General features: G+C 40.7%; 2 protein-coding genes across 3 annotated transcripts in view; one reads left to right on the top strand and one right to left on the bottom strand.

Moving 5' to 3' along the window:
- The window catches only part of LOC105947301 (transient receptor potential cation channel subfamily V member 6), a 45,579-nt gene that overhangs the window by 1,586 nt on the left and 24,033 nt on the right, over positions 1 to 19,960 (bottom strand). The window contains exons 10-14 of the mRNA XM_018094030.2: positions 11,203 to 11,279; positions 10,414 to 10,579; positions 8,767 to 8,833; positions 6,887 to 7,155; positions 2,351 to 2,460 (exon numbers count right to left, since the gene is read on the bottom strand). Coding sequence (XP_017949519.2) covers positions 2,351 to 2,460; positions 6,887 to 7,155; positions 8,767 to 8,833; positions 10,414 to 10,579; positions 11,203 to 11,279 — 689 coding nt within the window. The remainder of the gene's footprint in view (positions 1 to 2,350; positions 2,461 to 6,886; positions 7,156 to 8,766; positions 8,834 to 10,413; positions 10,580 to 11,202; positions 11,280 to 19,960) is intronic.
- LOC101731180 overlaps positions 3,850 to 19,960 on the top strand; it is a 75,519-nt gene continuing 59,408 nt past the window's right edge. For both annotated transcript variants that reach the window (XM_031902259.1, XM_031902258.1), the window contains exon 1: positions 3,850 to 5,031. In XM_031902259.1, the coding sequence (XP_031758119.1) occupies positions 4,976 to 5,031 (56 nt within the window). In that variant the 5' untranslated portion in view covers positions 3,850 to 4,975. The remainder of the gene's footprint in view (positions 5,032 to 19,960) is intronic.

Genomic DNA, 19,960 nt, shown 5'->3' with positions numbered 1-19,960 from the left:
GGTGTTTTTCCTGGTAGGATTTGAGGGAGGGCCCACAAAGGTATAAAAGTGCAGGTAGGAGACGGGGTGGTCCTTTTCTGGCCAATGTGAAACAACTGCAACCCCTGAGGAGGGGTAGTATTTTGTAATAGCTCATCCTAGGGGTGTGAGGTAGAGAGGGAACAGTTAATAAGGGCAGCTTGTGTCCCACCCAGGATCAGTAAGGGTTAGTACCTCGGCAGGAACCTTGTAAGTTAGGACCCAAGTGGAGAGTTTAGGGTATAGTGAGGACCTTTAAGCCGATGCCCAAGAGGTTGTTGCAAGGGATCCAGAAAGAAGCACCTGGCAAAGCTGGTAGCACTGGGCTAAGCCCTGTGAGTGGGAATGTGTGAGTCTCCCTAAGGAAAGGTACTGCAGGCTGAGGGTGAAAAGGGGTAAACAATAGAAGAAAAGGAAGTGTGTGATGACTTGGGACTAACTGTATTTTGGGAGGTGTAGTAATTAGTGTGGTGGAAGCTTAACAACCATGGATACAAATCTGCTTTGTGTGTGAAGACTGTCTGTGTGTCCTGGATATGTGTATGAAGTTTGAAACAAAAAGTTTGTGTTGCAACTCCCTGCACCATCATGTTCCTTGGCCAGAAGGGAATCTTTTATTTATGTGGGCATGCTACAACTTAGTGCTTACAAACTAAATCTGAACCATAATCTTCACATGCAAAAGAGAACCCCCTTGAAAAATAAGTCACATTGTAAGAAAGACAAAAGACTGCATTTGGGATTCAGTTTATCCCTGTACTAAACATAGCCTTATATATACAGGTTCTTTTATTTGAAGTAAAGAACTAAAGTAGTAACTTAAAACAATTTAAGATATATAATGTAAAGACATAATATATGTAAGCTTACAGCAATGCAATGCTTTGTATAGCATATAGCTGCAAGATGTGTATGGGCTGCATACGTTATTCAAAACCAAAGCAAATTATTGTGTTTTTAGTCTTTTTTATGTCTCGTGAAGGTACAGGCACGGGATCTATTCTCCAGAATGCTTATGACCTGGGGTGTTTCAAATAAGGGAAAATTCCATAATTTGTATCACCCTACATTAAATAAACCCAATAGGATTGTTTTGCCACCAATATGGGTTCATGCAGCTTAGTTACCATCAGGTACATGGTACGGTTTTATTATCACAGAGAAAAAGGAAATTATTTTAGAAACATTTTGAATTATTTGCTTGTATTGGGTTCTATGGGTGATGGCATCCATGTAGTTCAGAGTTGTCTGGATAACAGATAACAGATCCCATACTCCCATTACTTTCTATTTCAAAATGCCTAATGTAAGTTGTGAATAACTTATTAAGAAGTGGTTCACCTTTAAGTTAACTTTTAGTATGTTATAGAATGGCCAATTCTAAGGGGCACATTTACTAATCCACGAACGTCCGAAAAGCGTCCGAATGCGTTTTTGTCGTAATGATACTTTGCGACTTTTTCACGAATTGTCACGACTTTTTCGAGCTCTCAATACGAAAGTTGAGACAATTCTCGAAAGTCGTAATGGCTATGAAAAAGTCGCGACAATTCACGAAAGTTATAATGGCAATGAAAAAGTCGCGACAATTCTCGAAAGTCATAATGGCAATGAAAAAGTCACGACAATTCACGAAATCTGTAATGGCTATGAAAAAGTCGCGACAATTCACGCAAGTTGTACCGGTTACGAAAAAGTCGCGACAATTTACGGGAAAGTCGTAACGGCGACGAAAAAAACGAAAAAAATACGAAAAAAGTCGCAAAATGTTCGTTTTCCAATCCGAATTTTTCTCATTCGGATTCGTGGATTAGTAAATCAGCCCCTAAGCAACTATTCAATTGGTCTTCATTATTTATTTGTTATAGTTTTTGAATTATCTGCTTTCTTCTTCCAACTTTTTGTAGTTTTTAAATAGGGGTCACTGACCCAGCAGCAAAATCAGGATTGCTCTGTGAGGCCACAGTTTTACTGTTACCTTTTGTAATTTTTTTTCTATTCAGGCTCTCTCCTATTCATATACCAGTCTGTTATCCAAGCCCCTCCCTGGTTTCTTAGGTAACATGGTCCCCCATTCTGGTGCACGCACAGGATTTTTGAGTGATACATAACTTGCCTTAATAGCAGTGCCTACACAATGGCTCCTGCCTGCTGGCTGTGATTGTAAATCCCAAGATTGTAGAAAACCAAATTGAAATCATTTATATAGTCTAAGTAAAGTTTCTTTTGCTCAGTTAACATGATAGAAAAAGTATCTGGAATTATTTCTTGGGGTGACAGATCCCTTTTAAGCAACTGACTAGTCGCTGACTAGTTGCTATTTTTTTTTTACCTTAAATACCACTTTCCACGCTCAAGGCCAAGAAGCTCTCCTGGAATCCCAGTACGTGGCCACAACCTACAGGGAATGCTTCTCTCCAACATTATAGTTGTAGCAGCTACCTGTACATAAATATAATTGCTGATATTTACTACCAATATCTCATTGCTAAAAACAGTTACAGTATATTACTGATCTAAAGTTACATGTCATGTCCACATTGATTAAATACTTAATATGTAAATGTTAAATGGAGCACTAACCTTAACATTAAACTGGTTATTTATTAAAATAGATTTAGATACACTGGGGCTCAGTTATAAACACTGAGGAGATCTGCACCTGGCAAGTAACCCATAGCAACCAATTAGTGATCCTTTTTCATCCAGCTGTAGGTAGAACATTAAAAGCAAAGATCTAATAAGTTGCTCTGATCTACTGCCCAGGTACAAACTTGCCCAGTAATTATAAATGACCCCACTGAATGGTATTAGGTCAGATAGTCCTCTCACAGTGTATTCCTACAGGCAATACAATATCCCACCAAGCACTGAGCTATATACAGGGAGGATGGGAAGTGAGGAACGGTGCATTTAAGATTATATATATAATAATGGTAATGAAAAAGACTAAAAACAGCAGGATTGTGGATCTTTTGAAAAATGTTGAAAAACAGGATTTTATTTTGTTTATCTTGTTTCTCAACATTTTTAAAGACCTGTAAATGCAGTAACTCTGCTTTTCCGGACTATATTTATGTATGAAATTTACGAACAACAGTTTGGACGGCTTACAGAATGACTGCATGCATTTCTAAGCAAAACATTCACCATAACTACAACTTGGTCTGCATACCTTAGCAACCAGGCAGTGCTGTGAATGAGAGACTGAAATATGAGAAGAAGAGGGACTAAATAGAAAAATAAGAAATAAAAAGTAAAATATGGGGCTGATTTATCAAAGTCTGAATTTAGGACTTTTAAAAGTATGTTTGGAAAAAACTATACAAAACTATATATACATATATATATATATATATAAAACTATAAATACAATTGTAGCCTCACATAGCACTCAAAGTTGCTAGGATGTGGTACATTCTCTAACATACTTAAAGTTATCTAAAAGGTGAAGCATGCCTTTAAGAGGAGTCACCTATAATGGTCACTTTATCAGTGTTTTCAAGGTTATTATCCTGCACCCTAGCAAAGTTGTAGGTATGGTGATTGTTTTCTGATTATAATTGAATGCGTGGTTTTAACAGCAAGTAATAAAAGTTGTGTTTTAATGCGCAAATCAGGATAAATCTAACATGAGGATCGCCATGTGAACTGCTCCACTTGGAAACTCATGGGAGTCATACTATAAGGCTAATGTCACACAAGGCGTAGGGCGTATTTTCGGCAAGCGAAAAAACGCTTGCTGAAAATACCGCCATGCACCTCCTACCTGTGCCTGTACCCGAATGAATGAGATACGCTCAGGTGCAAGTGTTTTCCTGCTTGCCGAAAATATACTCCCTACGCCTGGTGTGACATTAGCCTAAGTCTCTGAAACTGTTGTTTGGAACTATATATTTATAATGTTATAATGTTCTATATATCCAGACTTGAATTTTTGCTTCTGAACTAGAGTAGCTGAATATTATCCAATAGATTTTCTATATCATTATATATTTATTTATATATGTGTACAAATATATACATGGTCTATATGGTCTTTTCAGAAGCAAATTGACATGTTTTTCTGCCTCCAATGCAGCATTTCCTCAGAATCCATGTTGAAATACGGCCGCACAATTGTGCCCCATGCAGCAGTATGGACCCCAGATTAGCATCTGTTTGGCCCCCAAATTAGCATGTGTTTGGTATATTGAGCAGATTTCCACATGATTTGAGTTAGAATGGCATCACTTCTGGCCTGGCACAAATAGCGGCATTGCCCAAAGGCTGCCGGTAACCCCATGGCTTGCTCATGCAGTTAGCAGACTTGTGCTACAGTATTCATCAGATCAGGCTGGCCAGCTGCTGTGGGACTCTCTGCATGTACTGACAAGTACAAGACACATGTACAGTATGTGGGTGCATATACCTTTTATAAATGCCATGAATGTCTGCAATTCTGCATCTGTATATGAGCCCTCCAGTGATTTGTCAGTTTTCATGCACAAAGACATTTTTACCAGTTCTGAATGATATCCATGATCTTTACTACAACACAGAGTTGTTTTGCAAGTTACATTTACATGCTGATACATTTATGTGCACATAAACCTGCGTTTCAAATGCCCCTCAAATGTACATAGAAATACCTGTGTGTAAGGGCCCTTATTGGATTGGGTTTCTCTGCATCTTGTGGTAACATATCTCAGGCAAGCGAGCCTGCTGTGTGCATATGTGCAGCTAAAACCCATCAGTTAATTAGTGAAAGGATTCCCGCCTGTGCCTGTGGTTGTTTTTTTTGCTTCATTTTTGCCCATGTTTAGGTAGCAGTCCAGTTCAACTTGGCACTGGGTGTTATTTTCATGGATTTGTCCACCTTGTGATACAGCCATAAATTTGCTGTTAGGACAGCAGCCAGATATGCTACCAAGAATCTTCAGCGAAACTGGAAAGCTTAAATTTTTGCCTTAGAAACATGCAGAGAAAACTGTTACTTAACTACATCTCCCATCATCCTGTGTTAGTGCCTTGGTATGTATCTGTGAGGCGTGCAGCGGAAGGCAAGCAATTGGATAAGGATTCCTGCTTGTTACATTTATTGCACACATGAGCTTTCGCTTTCGGGAGATTCTGATTAGATACTGTCTCCATATTTATTTTGGGATATGTTTGATACACATCCAGTTTTATTTGGCATTGGGAATTTTATTCAGTGCTGGGTTAGCACACTCTGGAGGGCCCTGTAAGTCTGGTGTAGGCTTGCTGTAACTGCAGCAGACACATATATATCATACACTTCAGTTGTAAAAATCCAGTTTATCAGAGAATAAATACTGGATTTGAATGTTATATGTTAGTTATATCAGTTATCACTGCTCAGGGAAAACTGGGCCTTATGGTGCATGCTTGGTGCTAAGGGGAGACATCTATGTATTGCTTTGTAGGTGTCCTGGGGGAAAAAAACTTCTTAATAAAGGTTTTTGGATTTTTAAAAGATGCTGAAATGTAACTTGCAGATGTTCAACAGGGAGATCTCTGTACAATTATGTATGCCATAAAAATATTGTGATGTAAGAAAATTTGTGATGTAAGAAGTAGAGTATATATAGCATATAAATCACTGCTGCTGCTTGTTCTAAAATGTTTACATTGGGCATCATGTATGTGTTAACATTAATACACAGCTTTATAAATATGGCAGGTTTTAACTACAATATGGGTGGTTTTTAGGCCATTTCTTACACTGCTTTATAAATAAGACCCTTAGGGAAGGTGCAGGGCTGTGTTAACATCTGTGGATGCTTTATACTCTTTACACCTCTGTTGGATGGTAGGGAGGCTGCTTGAGGGGTTATAGCAGTTACCCATTGTTTTTGGATTGTGAGAAAAGGAAAATAATTAAAAAAAAATATTAATAAAACAAAGCTGCTTGCACCTTAACCTAAGCAAATGTTAAGTATAGGGCTCCAGAGTGCCCCTGGCACTTCTTTCTTTTACATCATGCCTGATAATAGTGCACTGGGCTTATTATACACCCTCCTTATATGTAGCACTGAATACACAGACAGGCAGAACTTCTTGCGCTCCATCTAGGAAAGGACTGGGGTGGCAAATGCATTGTTGGCCAAATTCAGTTTTTGTACCATGCCCTCAATCCTCATGTTGTAAATGATTATTACTCTTATATGGTTATATATGTGTATATTTATTATATAGTTTGTATATAGTTACATGTATTGTACATTTTGGCCAGTAGGTGGCAGCAACCCCAAAGGTTTGGTCTTGGTTAGACCTCCCCTGAAAATCTCTGAAGAAGGGGGCGGTCCAAGGCTAACACAGCCTTTAAAAAGGGGCAAGAGAGAGGAAGGGCTTCTTTAGCCTGGTAGATAGTGGCAGGATAGTGACCTTGAAGCTAACCTCTTTTTCTAACACAAGATGGACCAAATCATCGTGTTTGTCTTACCCACAAGGCATTGTTATTTCCCAGAACTCCAGCAAATTGTGGGTGGCTGAAAAGTGATGTGGTTCAGCAGCATGGACTAATTTGGTAAATCCTGTGCAAATGTTGCATACATCACTTGGGGTGCTAATTGTGTGGTTAATTAGTGTTAGTGAGCCAATGCACAGAAATAAATGCAAATTAATGTGCAATTACTTCTGGGTTTGACGCAACATACAAATTGAGCCGTGTAGGTAACAACTCCCCCAAACTGGTGTTTATTCCACAGGGCTCCATTCCATCCATGCACCTTGCAAAATAGCATCTGGGTGGATATGTTTTACTGTTTGCTGTTACAGACATTTACTAATATTTGCGATAGTTCAGACATACTGTCAGTGTTGTGGTTTTTCAATATATAATTGTTATTTCAGTATAATTTCTTACCTGTGCTCTCCACAGAGTCGTGCGATCGTTGGTAACCCGGAAATGGGTATGGGTCATCAGTGCAATCAAAAGATTCACAAGCAGCACAAAGCCAAAGAACATATAGACAATGTATAGAACAAGAATCATTTTTGGCATGACTATGTTTGCTGGCAACGGGAGGCTATCTAGGCCCATCATTAGCTGAAATAATGTGAATGTTATATCTGGAAAACCATTGAAACTTGGCACCGCTGTGGTATTCATAGCTTGGAAATGTACATTAAAAGCTAGAAAATAAAAGAGAAGATAAAAGCCCTTAGTTATTATAATGTTTTCATTTATTGGATTTTCAGACTGAAACAGGTCCTACTTATCCAGATCTGGTCATTGGACAGACAAAGTAACAGGCAGATCTTTGAACAAATTGGGGCATTTGTATAATTCTGTTATTGATTAGATCATGATTAAATCATAGGAAGCCCCGTGCAAAGCCATTTGGTCCATGGTTGGCTAGTTTAGTAATCCCCATGCTCCCCTTCATTCCCTACATGTTACATGGGGGGGGGGGGGGGTATATAAATTTTAAGATCAGAAGCTTATTGCATTTTAGGAGCATTTTGGCAAGTAAATGTCTTGAAAAGGCCCCAGTTATTAACTCATTGGTTATCTGGGCCTCTGGTAGGAGTATCAAGTACAACAGGGCCCAATGGATGAAAATATGGCCTTTGCATGCATGACCACGCTCTGGCCCACCTATGCACAAACACCACACATCATCCACTCGAACAACCAACGAATCATATTTTTAGTCTTGTGGGACACCCTCTGCCACAAGGCCCCTGACTGCAGTGCCCAATGCATATTGCCTATACTGATAAAAGATTCAGACATTTTTGAAAGATTCCTATGAGAAAGGAGATTAATTAGTTTCTAATCTAATAGGCTTGGTAAAGTTTAACATAAGCTTTAACTATCATTACTGCTCCAAGCAATTTACTGAGAAATGACAAATTAGGCTCTTAGTGGTCAACAGTGACCCTTTTCAGCACCAGTAGCAATGTGTCATTCATCTCCTCCGCCTTTCCTGTGATATAAGAATTTATTATGACTTTTGCTATTTCAACCTTTTGCAATACAGCTTTCCATTCCTATTTGACTCTGGGCCAACAATAAAACTAAGGATTTTCTAATGCTTGGATATTTCCATATTTCCAAAGCTGACCTGAATATGACACCACTGCTGATAGCATAAAAAAGAAACAATATAATCTGTACTGAGCATGATTTGAATTCTAGAATTTTGTCAAATTAAAACCCATTTACTCTGGAAAATCCCAGGAGCGGTAATTTGTTCTGAACACTGTATCTGTTCCACATTTAATGAATAAGCCACTGTGCACATAGATATAATTAACAAAACTGTGATAACTTTATATTGTACTTGAGAACTGGTACCTGTAGGCAGTATATTTACAGTATATAGGAGGGCTTATTTGTATTTCAGGGATAGAAATACATTGCCCATATGCCATACTTCATGTGTATGTAGCGTTGGCAAGCGCAGGCAGCACTGCATGCATAATGAGATGCAACTGTTTGCACTTAATTCTGGAGGGATTTCAGCTCACAGAGCCAGACTGCAGACAAATTCTGCCATGGGAAATGAGCCCTTATTTCTATAAAGAAATGTTTAATACCTGAACCACAAAAAAAGAATAAACCTTTGCTGTGGCTACTGTTTGAACAAAACTGAGTATCTCACTAATGACCAATTACTATACATTTTAGCACATAAATACATATATATGTATATATACACACAATATATCTAATATGGAGTTTAGAAAAAAATATTATATCTGGATTGGATAAAGGACTAAATTAAATACATTTCTTACCTGCTGCAAAGCCAATCAGAACTGCTATTAAGAGAATACAGAACTTTAGGAGGTCACCGAGTACCATCTAGATGATAAGCATACAAGGATTATGTTAACCTATGTTACTTTATTACTAGTGCATATAGGCATTAACACATATCAAGCAACTAAACCAGAGATTATGTAACGATTTACATAAAGTATGGTATATCAACCACACCAACCAAAGACTGTATTCCAGTGTGTCCCCAGTATATCAGCATGATAATTATGGGCACCAAAAATATAAAATATAATGTACATATTATCTATACACTGCCATAAGTAAACACAGCATTTGGAGGGGGCCCTCAAACAAACAAATAAATAAATATTTAATATGCATATAGGAAATTAGTTCCAAACAAGGGAAATTGCCATGTCACTATTTTGTTAGCTGCAGTTGCTTAATACTCTTATGCAAGGAATAGTTCCCAGGAGCACTGCCAAATTGGCATTAAAGTCAGTCTGTATAGCATGTTGTTAAATAAATGTCCCTTGATAAAGGTTATTGCCCCAAAACATGTTGTGTTACCACTACCCACAATAAATGTTTTGCAGCAAACCTTCTGAAGCTTTTTTCCTATTTTTTGGATGTCTCCTTTACAATGTATCTGTGCCCCAAATCAATTTCTTAGGCACAAATGCATTATGCGTTAGTGTTACTTAGCTGAGTCCCATCATAGCGTGAATCCACCTCAAAGCCACATAAATCCCCTTTAAAAAGCTCCTGTCACCGTAACACCAAACTGTGTTAAATGGGAATTTATCTGCCTTTCAGGCGAAGTCTTGGGAAAGTTATTATGTGAAACATACGTTGATTGGGGGGATGCTTTGGGCCCAGGACTTATTTGTAGGGCCAAAGTGAACTATGCACTGTACATTCTAGAACCACTTGGTAGCAGGAAGCCTCAGGACCCGGTAAATAATTTTAATTATCAGCTGATGTTCCTGGGGAAGTGCTGCTTATTGGCTGAGAGTCTAGAAGTTGTCAGGAGTCGGTTCCACCATGCATGAATGTGTGATAGTATTCCTGAATTAAGGAATTTTCTTTTATTTTTAATTTGTCTGATGTGTGTATGTGTTTTTAAAGGGGATATTTTTACTGCAATGGATTAAAAGTTATGTTTAGTATTATTGCTCTATCTGCCACTGGGGAGAATAATGGGGAGAATTTCAGTGTGCCTTATATAAAGAGTCTCTTTTCCTGCTGAATATTTCAGTTATAGACTCAGGAGCACCTGGCTCCTGCTGGAAATAGTCACAGGTACTTTTGATAACAAAAACATGTGCAAAAGATCTGTAATGTTAAACATAGAGGAGGAGAGCTGGAAGTTTTCCTCAGATTTCACTGTACAGCACCGCTCACAGCACAGTTATATTTGTATTTATCCACTGGGTGAGACCATCTCCGTGACCTGCCAGAAAACCACAGATTAAAAGCCACGCTCGGCAGAACAGAGTTTCTCTAGATACCATCACCATAACATGGGCACTGAGGTTGAAAATAAGCTTATCGAATTCAACCCTCAGCTTATAATGACTATTTCTTATATTTTTTTTCAATAAATATGTATTTATTTTAAGAAACAGCACTGGACTGTGTAGTCATATGGTGCAGCTTACCTTTTGAATCATAATACATAATGGCCCCAGCAGTCTGAAACCACGAGCAAAATAGATGACATTGCACCAGGCGCTTATAAGAGCTAATGACATCATTATGGTCTCACCGTCGCTGCTCAGAAATCGAAGAATAACCACAGCGATGATGAAACAGGCATAAAGCAACCTAAAAATAAATATTTCTCTGTTAAATTCACGCGATGACAAGAATGTTTTACACATTCTGCTAAAACATTTTTAAAGCCAATTTGCAGTTGGGGCTAAAAAGAATCATAAGCAATTCAAAATAATAATAACAATAAAATCCAACCCTCTCAGTTGATTTGTTCTTTTGTTGCTAGGGATAGTAACCCCTGACATCCAGAAAAAATGTTTCATTTGCAGGCTCAAAGTAGGCAGAACAAGAACACTATCAGTTGAAACAGCATAAAATACATAATATAGACCACTTGAAAAGCTGCTTAAACTAAGTAGCTTAAAAATGTTTTGAAAGTGAACCTTTCATTTGAGGTCCTGTTCATTTCAGTCCCCTGTCCATCTATCGATCTATTTATATGTTTATTTTTTTTCTTTTACTTCCCCAATGGCTCCTCTTTCCTCACTTACATTATTTCTGCAGGTTGCTGAAAGTTTCAAAATCTGACATCAGCATATGACCCTGTCAGTGCCGCCTCATGCACCACCAAACCATCATAGACCATAAAAAAATGATACATATGGGACTCTGGGGTGTTTTGCCAATAAATCCCATTAAATTCAAGTTCAACATGCAGCAGATTATGAACTTACAGTATAACATGGAAGGGACCTCCTGTAACTGTGTTCCCAAAAAAATGTTTTGTTCCTTTTCTTACAAACTGGAGAATCTACAGGAAAATGAACAATATATTGTCAGAATATTTTTAATATATGGTACAACCTCAGGTTACTGAATTTGAAAATAGTGCTGTGCAAACTACCCTGATATCTTGGAACTTTTGCACAGCATCCCACACCCTGGAGCTCAAAGACTGGCACTTCTACCATTAATACAGCAGTGCTTTATTCATGAGGAGCAAGTTTACTGTTAGACTAAGGTACCTGTGGCCTACTGGATAACCAAGTCAAGAGCTCACCACCCAGCCACCGGCACACTGAAATCCTCCACCCTTCTATCCCTCTGCTTCACTGCTTAGCTACTACTTACAGTATTTTATTCTATATATTTTATTCTTGAACCAACTAATATATTTTGTTTAGCTGTAATATTGGTGTGTAGGCGCCATCTCAGTGCATTGTGCCTGAGTCTGAGCTTTCAGAAGGAGCCAGCGCTACACATTAGAACTGTTTTCAGGTAACCTATTGTTTCTCCTACTCCCATGTAACTGGAGGAGTCCTAAGCCGGACTTGGATTTCTTACTGCTGAGTGCTATTCTGATAGCTATTGGAAGCTGCTATCTTGCCACCTTCCCATTGCTGCTCAGCAGTAAAGTGTGACTGAAGTTTATCACAGCACAAGTCACATAACTGTATACTTTGGTAAAAAAGTTTTTCAAAAATAACAAGTTTACAGCTTTCTAAATTTGGTGGTTTCTACAACCTTTATATACAAGGGGACAGTTCACAGACTTGCTAGCCTGCCCTGGCTTAACTTTGCACAACTAATTTGTCCCAATCTTGGACCCTAATATGATCTCTTTCCTTTTATCTACTATGTTAACCCTTGTTAATATACAGCTTTTTATGTGTTTGTGATCATTTTAATACCTTTTTTGATAGTATTTCCAGTTCACATATATGTATAGATGTAGCATAATCCCCACTCAAGATAGAAACAAATACGATAATGTAACCTTTACTGTGCGGTTAGACTTTGGTTATAGGTTACAGGTAAATAGGGCTACTTTATATTGTTTGTTAAAAGAACTTTCAACAAATTCATTTTCAGCATAAAACTATTTCATGCTTCTCTCCTAGGAAATCACGACAACCATTGCATTACCATATAAATGTACTGTGTAAAAAAAAAGCTATTTGTTGGGAGGCCTATAAGAAAGTGCTTCTATGACATAAAAGTTAAGTATAATTTGCCTTTTGTAAGAAAAAAAATTCTGATTAAAAGCAGCACAAGATTTTTGGCATTTGTATACGCGTTATGTCTATGATGTAAACTTCAGAAACATTTCAGCAAAGTAAGCATAAGTTACTGAAAATATTGATATATTATCAGACCATTTTTTATTATACATCATCACTTTATTCCATTATCACAAAAGTGGTAATATATTTTTCCCCATCATATTCACAACCTTAATCTCTGCTTCTGTGAATTTGTCTTTTAAACAGACACTTTTTAGATTTGGTCTTTCGCACAACACTTTAAAAAATATTTTACTGACATTTTTGTGAATTTGTCTTTAGCTGTACCTGTGCCTTGTACTAATGATTGTGCCTTCCCTACTTCTTTTAAAGGCCAATATGGGAGAACACATGCTTTATCAATTCAGATTTCAGTTCATTTCTCATCTCTCAGTTGATGAATGCAGCACCACATGAGTTAAATCCAGTAGGTGTTGCATTCTGTTAAAGGAACAGTAACACCAAAAAATGAAAGTGTATAAAAGTAATTACAATATAATGTACTGTTGCCCTGATTTGCTACAACTGGTGTGTTTGCCTCAGAAATTCTACTATAGTTTATATAAGTAAGCTGCTATGTAGCCATGGGGGCAGCCATTCAAAGGAGAAAAGGCACAGGTTACTTAGCAGATGACAGATAAACGCCCATTATGTGGGGCTTATCTACTAGTTATCTGCTATGTAACCTGTGCCTTTTCTCCTTTTTTCCAGCTTGAATGGCTGCCCCCATGGCTACACAGCAGCTTATTTATATAGTAGCTTTTCTGTAGCAAAAACACTAGATTTTTGCAGAGCAACAGCACATTATATTTTAATTACTTTAAAACACTCTAATTTTTTGATGTTACTGTTCCTTTAAAGGGGAATAAAACCTCCTGCAAAATGTTCAATTTTAGTGCCAGTGCACAGGCCCTCTATCCCCCATTCTCAACCACATCAGTTACACTTTGTAACGTTCAAGTTAGAATGGAACCAGTGTGCGACCGCTGTATACAAAATCTGACTCCTACAGTATAACAGGAACTCCCAGCTCTTCCCGGTGTTCACCGACGCCCTTTTGGGGCCCCGGACTTTCTGCTGCGGTCCAAGCTGGGGTCCTGCAAACTTTCAGAGTTCAGACGAGATGCGAGGTACAGGCAAGGCAAAGGCAGAACGTAGCCGGGGTACAGGCACAAGTCGGGGCTGGCAGCAATATTCGTAGTCGGGGTACAGGCAAACGGTCAAGGCAGGTAGCAAGTATCGTGGTCAGGGTCAGGCAAAGGTCAAATCCGGAAACAGCAAACAAAATGCAAGAGCAGGTACTGTAGATAACAGAAGCCAGCTTGGGCAATGAAAACAATGAAGGAAGGGGTTTAAATAGCCGAATTTGGCGCCAAAAATCAAAGGAACCGGAAACCTAAAAAACCTACACAAAGATGGCGCCTAATGCTTCAGGGCGCGCGACTGCGCATGTCCGCGCGTCATCGCGCATGCGCAGTAACGGTGCGGGCCCTTAATAGAGCGCGTCTGCCGGCCGGCGCGACCTAAGGTAGGGGAACGCGCCGGTCCGGCAGAGCGCCTAACAGTACCCCCCCTTTCAGGAGCACCCACCGGGGGCTCCCAAGATTTCTCAGGAAATTTTCTATGAAAAGATGTAATCAATCGGGGAGCATGAACATCCTTAGCATTGACCCAAGACCTTTCTTCGGGACCAAAACCCTTCCAATGTAGAAGATATTGAACCTTACCTCTAGATTTTCGTGAATCAATGATCTCTTGTACCTCAAATTCCTGTTGATCATCTAGAAGCACTGGTGAAGGAGAAGAATGAGCAGCAAAAAATTCATTGTAAACCACAGGCTTGAGTAGGGAGACATGGAAAGAATTCGAAATAGTCATACTGGGGGGAAGATCTAATCTGACAGAAACTGGATTGATAATGTCCTTGATAGTGAAAGGACCAATAAAACGTGGACCCAACTTGTGAGAAGGTTGATGCAGTTTGATATTCCTTGTAGAAAGCCAGACGGAATCCCCAACATGGAAGGAGGGACCAGGACGGCGTCGCTTATCAGCAGCGGTCTTCTGAAGGGAGGAAGACTTTTGCAGCGCTTGATGGGCAAGTAGCCATACATTGTTAAAGTCCCGGACCAATACCTCCGCAGCGGGAACATCGGATTTAATTAGCTCAGATGGAAGGGCCCTCGGTTGGAAACCATAAACACAGAAAAAAGGAGAGAATCCTAAGGACTCATGTCTGAGGTTATTGTGAGCAAATTCAGCCCATGGGAGTAATTCAGACCAATTATCCTGGTTAGAAGAAATAAAACAACGAAGAAATTGTTCAAGGGATTGATTAGTCCTTTCAGTCTGTCCATTACTTTGCGGATGGTAAGCTGAGGAAAAATTTAATTTGACCTTTAACAACTTACAAAAGGCTCGCCAAAATCTGGAAACAAATTGTACCCCACGATCAGAGACAATACTGGATGGAAAACCATGGAGACGAAAAACTTCTTTGACATAAATCTTGGCTAGAGCAGAGGCAGATGGCAACTTCTTTAAAGGGATGAAATGAGCCATTTTAGAAAAACGGTCTACCACCACCAGAATAGTAGACATTTCGGACGACTTGGGTAACTCGACAATAAAGTCCATTGCAATATCAGTCCAGGGTTGATTAGGCACAGGTAAAGGTGTCAGTAAGCCACAAGGTAATGAGCGAGGAGTCTTCTGCTGTGCGCAAACTGTACAAGAAGACACAAACTGCGAGACATCATGCACTAATGAAGGCCACCAAAAATATCTACGGACAAGATCCAGAGTCTTCTTAGTACCAGGGTGTCCAGCCAACAATGAGGAATGGGCCCACTGCAGTACTTGGGGAACCATTGATGGAGAGACAAAGTTCTTATCCAAAGGGCAGGCAGAGGCAGAGTCATCAGAAAGCATCACAGGAGCAATAATACGTTCTGGAGCGATTATGGGGGTAGGAGGATTATCAGGGCTTTCAGTTGCTAGAAATGACCGAGACAATGCATCAGCCTTAATGTTTTTAGACCCTGGACGAAAAGAAATTAAAAAATTAAATCTTGAAAAAAAAAGAGCCCATCGTGCCTGACGAGGATTGAGTCTCTTTGCATCAGAAATGTACTCAAGATTCTTGTGATCAGTCAAAATAGTAACGGGCTCGGAAGATCCCTCCAGAAGATGTCTCCATTCCTGAAGAGCGAGTTTGATCGCCAATAATTCTCGGTTGCCAACATCATAATTTCTTTCAGCAGCGGAGAACTTACGGGAGAAATAGGCACAGGGATGCAAGGAATCTTGGAAAGAAGGCCGCTGGGATAAAATTGCTCCAACACCGACATCAGAAGCATCTACTTCTAGAATGAAAGGACGAGTAGGAACCGGGTGAATGAGGACTGGAGCAGAACAAAACGCGGCTTTAAGTTTTTCAAAGGCAGCTTGGGCTTCAGAAGACCAGACATCTTTGACCCCCTTTTTGGTGAGGGCAGTAATGGGTGCGACAATTTGAGAAAAACCTTTGATGAATCGTCTATAAAAATTTGCAAAACCCAAAAATCGTTGGATGGCTTTTAAACCAGCAGGAGGAGGCCACTCAAGGACAGCAGAAAGTTTGACAGGATCCATCCTAAAGCCTGAGGAGGAAATGACATAACCAAGGAAGGAAACTTCAGACTTGTGAAAGTCACATTTTTCAATCTTAGCATAAAGGTGGTTTATTCTCAAGCGATGCAGTACTTGTTTGACATGATCAATGTGTTCAGGTAAAGATGACGAAAAAACCAGTATGTCGTCTTAATATACCACCACATAGGAAAAAAGAATTTCTCGAAAAATGTCATTAATAAAGTCTTGAAAGACAGCAGGTGCGTTGCATAAGCCAAAAGGCATAACTAGATATTCATAATGACCGTCACGAGTGTTGAAAGCCGTCTTCCACTCATCTCCGTGACGAATACGGATAAGGTTGTAGGCCCCCCGCAGGTCTAATTTAGTGAAAACCTTAGCCCCGTTGAGGCGATCAAAAAGCTCTGGTATCAAAGGAAGGGGATATCGGTTTTTAATGGTAATCTTATTCAGACCCCGGTAATCAATGCATGGTCTTAACCCTCCATCCTTCTTCTGGACAAAAAAAAATCCAGCCCCAGTGGGTGAATTGGATTTTCTAATGAACCCCTTAGACAAATTCTCTTGAATATAGTCTTTCATTGCTTGAGTCTCAGGGATTGAGGGAGGGTAGGTCCTTCCTCTGGGGGGAACGGAACCAGGAATCAGGTCCACAGGGCAATCATAAGGACGGTGGGGGGGAAGGGTCTCTGCATTTTTCTTTTCAAAAACATCGGCAAAGTCTGAATAACATGAAGGTAGATGTTTTACAGAAACCGAGACAGTAGAGAGAGACACAGCAAAGTTATCGAGGCAATTTGTACGACAAAATGAACTCCAAACCGTGATATCTCCCCTAGACCAGTCAATGATGGGATTGTGTTTCTGTAACCACGGGAGACCCAGGATAATAGGTGTGGCAGGACACTGAATGGCCAAAAAGGTGATTACCTCAGAGTGTAGTGATCCCACTCTTAAGCGGAGAGGAGGAGTGGAACAGGTCACGAGGCCAGGAGTTATAGGTCTACCATCGACAGCTTGAGCAGAGAGCGGAACCTTGAGAGGCATCAAAGGAATTCGAAAAGACTTGGCAAAAGACAGGTCAATAAAGTTTCCGGCAGCTCCTGAGTCGAGGAAGGCCTGGCAGGAAAAATACTTGGAATTGGATGAAATGGAGGCAGGTACTAACACTCGGGTGCGAAAATTACGGGGAAAAAAATTAGCTTCGCCTAGGGAAGTTTTCCCCAACAGACCTAGGCGCTGGAGTTTCCCTGTTGAAGAAACTGCTTAGGCTTGTTGGGACACATCTTGACAAAATGACCGGTGCTCCCACAATACATACAAAGACCAGCAGACCTTCTACGACTACGTTCCTCAACGGAAAGCCTGGTAGCTCCAAGTTGCATTGGTTCGTCCACGGAGGCTGGTACAGAAGCTGGTACGGAGGCTGTAGCGGGCGCTGAAGTGGAGAATTCTGGAGTAAATCTCCGCGGGCGGTTCCTTTGAAGCTGTCTCTCCCTCAGGCGGGTATCAATATTGATGACGAGAGACACCAAGTCTTCGAAGAGGGATGGTAAGTCACGAGCGGCTAGTTCGTCTTTAAGAGAATCATTGAGCCCGTGCCAAAAAGCTGCTATCAAAGCCTCATTATTCCAGGAAGTCTCAGCGGCCAGTGTACGGAAGTCTATGGCATAGTCAGAGGCAGCACGAGAACCTTGGGTGATTCTCAAAAGGCGAGCTGAGGCATTTACCTTTCGACCAGGGGCATCAAAAATTTGTTGAAAAGTGGAAAGGAAAGTAGCAGCATTGTTGACGAGAGGGTCGTCCCGTTCCCAAAGAGGAGAAGCCCAAGCAAGGGCCTTACCAAAAAGTAGAGCAATAATAAAGGCAACCTTGGATTTTTCATTTGGGTAACGATGAGGAAACAGTTCAAAATGAATCTTACATTGGTTCAGAAATCCCCGACAGGTCTCAGGATCACCCCCATAGCGCAAGGGGGAAGGAATCTTGGGTTCAGAGAGAAGAACAGATGCCGAAGGGGCCGGAGGTGGAGAGGGCGGCAAATCAGGAAACACTTGAGGCAATTGTTGTGGTACCTGTAATGCATCTAGGCGGGTGGTGATGTGTTGTAAAGTCTGCGTGAGGTGCACCTGCTGAGTCTCCTGCTGCTCCAGACGTTTCATAAAGGCTTCCAAAATGGATTCCAGAGAGGAAGCAGACGCAGCGGCCTGAGATGGCTCCATGTACGGCCCAAGCTAACTGTAACGTTCAAGTTAGAATGGAACCAGTGTGCGACCGCTGTATACAAAATCTGACTCCTACAGTATAACAGGAACTCCCAGCTCTTCCCGGTGTTCACCGACGCCCTTTTGGGGCCCCGGACTTTCTGCTGCGGTCCAAGCTGGGGTCCTGCAAACTTTCAGAGTTCAGACGAGATGCGAGGTACAGGCAAGGCAAAGGCAGAACGTAGCCGGGGTACAGGCACAAGTCGGGGCTGGCAGCAATATTCGTAGTCGGGGTACAGGCAAACGGTCAAGGCAGGTAGCAAGTATCGTGGTCAGGGTCAGGCAAAGGTCAAATCCGGAAACAGCAAACAAAATGCAAGAGCAGGTACTGTAGATAACAGAAGCCAGCTTGGGCAATGAAAACAATGAAGGAAGGGGTTTAAATAGCCGAATTTGGCGCCAAAAATCAAAGGAACCGGAAACCTAAAAAACCTACACAAAGATGGCGCCTAATGCTTCAGGGCGCGCGACTGCGCATGTCCGCGCGTCATCGCGCATGCGCAGTAACGCCGCGCCGTCCCTGCCGAACCCGGAAGTGCGGGCCCTTAATAGAGCGCGTCTGCCGGCCGGCGCGACCTAAGGTAGGGGAACGCGCCGGTCCGGCAGAGCGCCTAACACACTTCCACCAACTTAACTGTGGCCAATTGTACACCCAGAACTGCAGAGCTACACCACCATCTTTGGCCATGTGACTTCCATTCCCATCATGGATTTTAACTAGGGATGTGTGCAGTAGCCCAGTGTGGCCTCCAGTGTGCATACAGTGCTCCCTGATTAGTAAGATAGATGTTGGGAACAGAAGCGAAACTGCTAAAGGTGGTGGCCAACACTGCTGAGTAGCCGCTTGAGTTCTGGACATGCTATGGGGGCACAGATAAACTGGGACCAGTGTCAGTGACATGTTGGGAGGGGGCCGTGTACTAGAACTAAAGCTAAAAATCTGCCAGGGAGGCTTTACTTATTCTTTAAATAAAGATTTATACAATATATGCAAACAAGTGTGCATTAAAACTTATATATACAGTGTATAATGTTTTATTGCGCTTGAATGGTTGTAGCAATAATGACTGCAGGTGACATATGTTATGCAGATAATACCTGCATTCCTGGGCTGATAGGTATAAAAGTAGCGATGGGCTTATTTCAGTGCTACGCCATTATTTGAACTTTAAACTTTTTAGGTATTTCACTCTAACATTTCACTAGAAGAAGCTTTAAATATGTCTGTGCCTTTAAATGGATATTTTAACAAGCAGTTCCTTTAAAAGCAAAAACAAATCCACTTTGCAAATTTAAGGATTGAATACAATCCCTGTGTGTGTTTTCACATAGTGAATTAAGTGTGGAGTTAATGCTTTCCACCCACTCAGTTCCCTCTGCCCCAGTTTAATCTGCTGCTCTAATTACTGCTCAGAGATATGTTTGCTGTATCACTGTCAGCTACTAAGATATGCCCATGGATTCCATGTGACTGTATGCAGCCAGTATTCAGTGAATATAGAAAATAGGAATTTAGTGTAAGATATTAATTC

Source organism: Xenopus tropicalis, chromosome 5 (genome assembly GCF_000004195.4).
Source record: "Xenopus tropicalis strain Nigerian chromosome 5, UCB_Xtro_10.0, whole genome shotgun sequence".
Lineage (NCBI taxonomy): Eukaryota > Metazoa > Chordata > Amphibia > Anura > Pipidae > Xenopus > Xenopus tropicalis.
The sequence above is the reverse complement of the archived record's forward strand: the minus strand, read 5'-3'. Positions and strand labels throughout refer to the sequence as shown.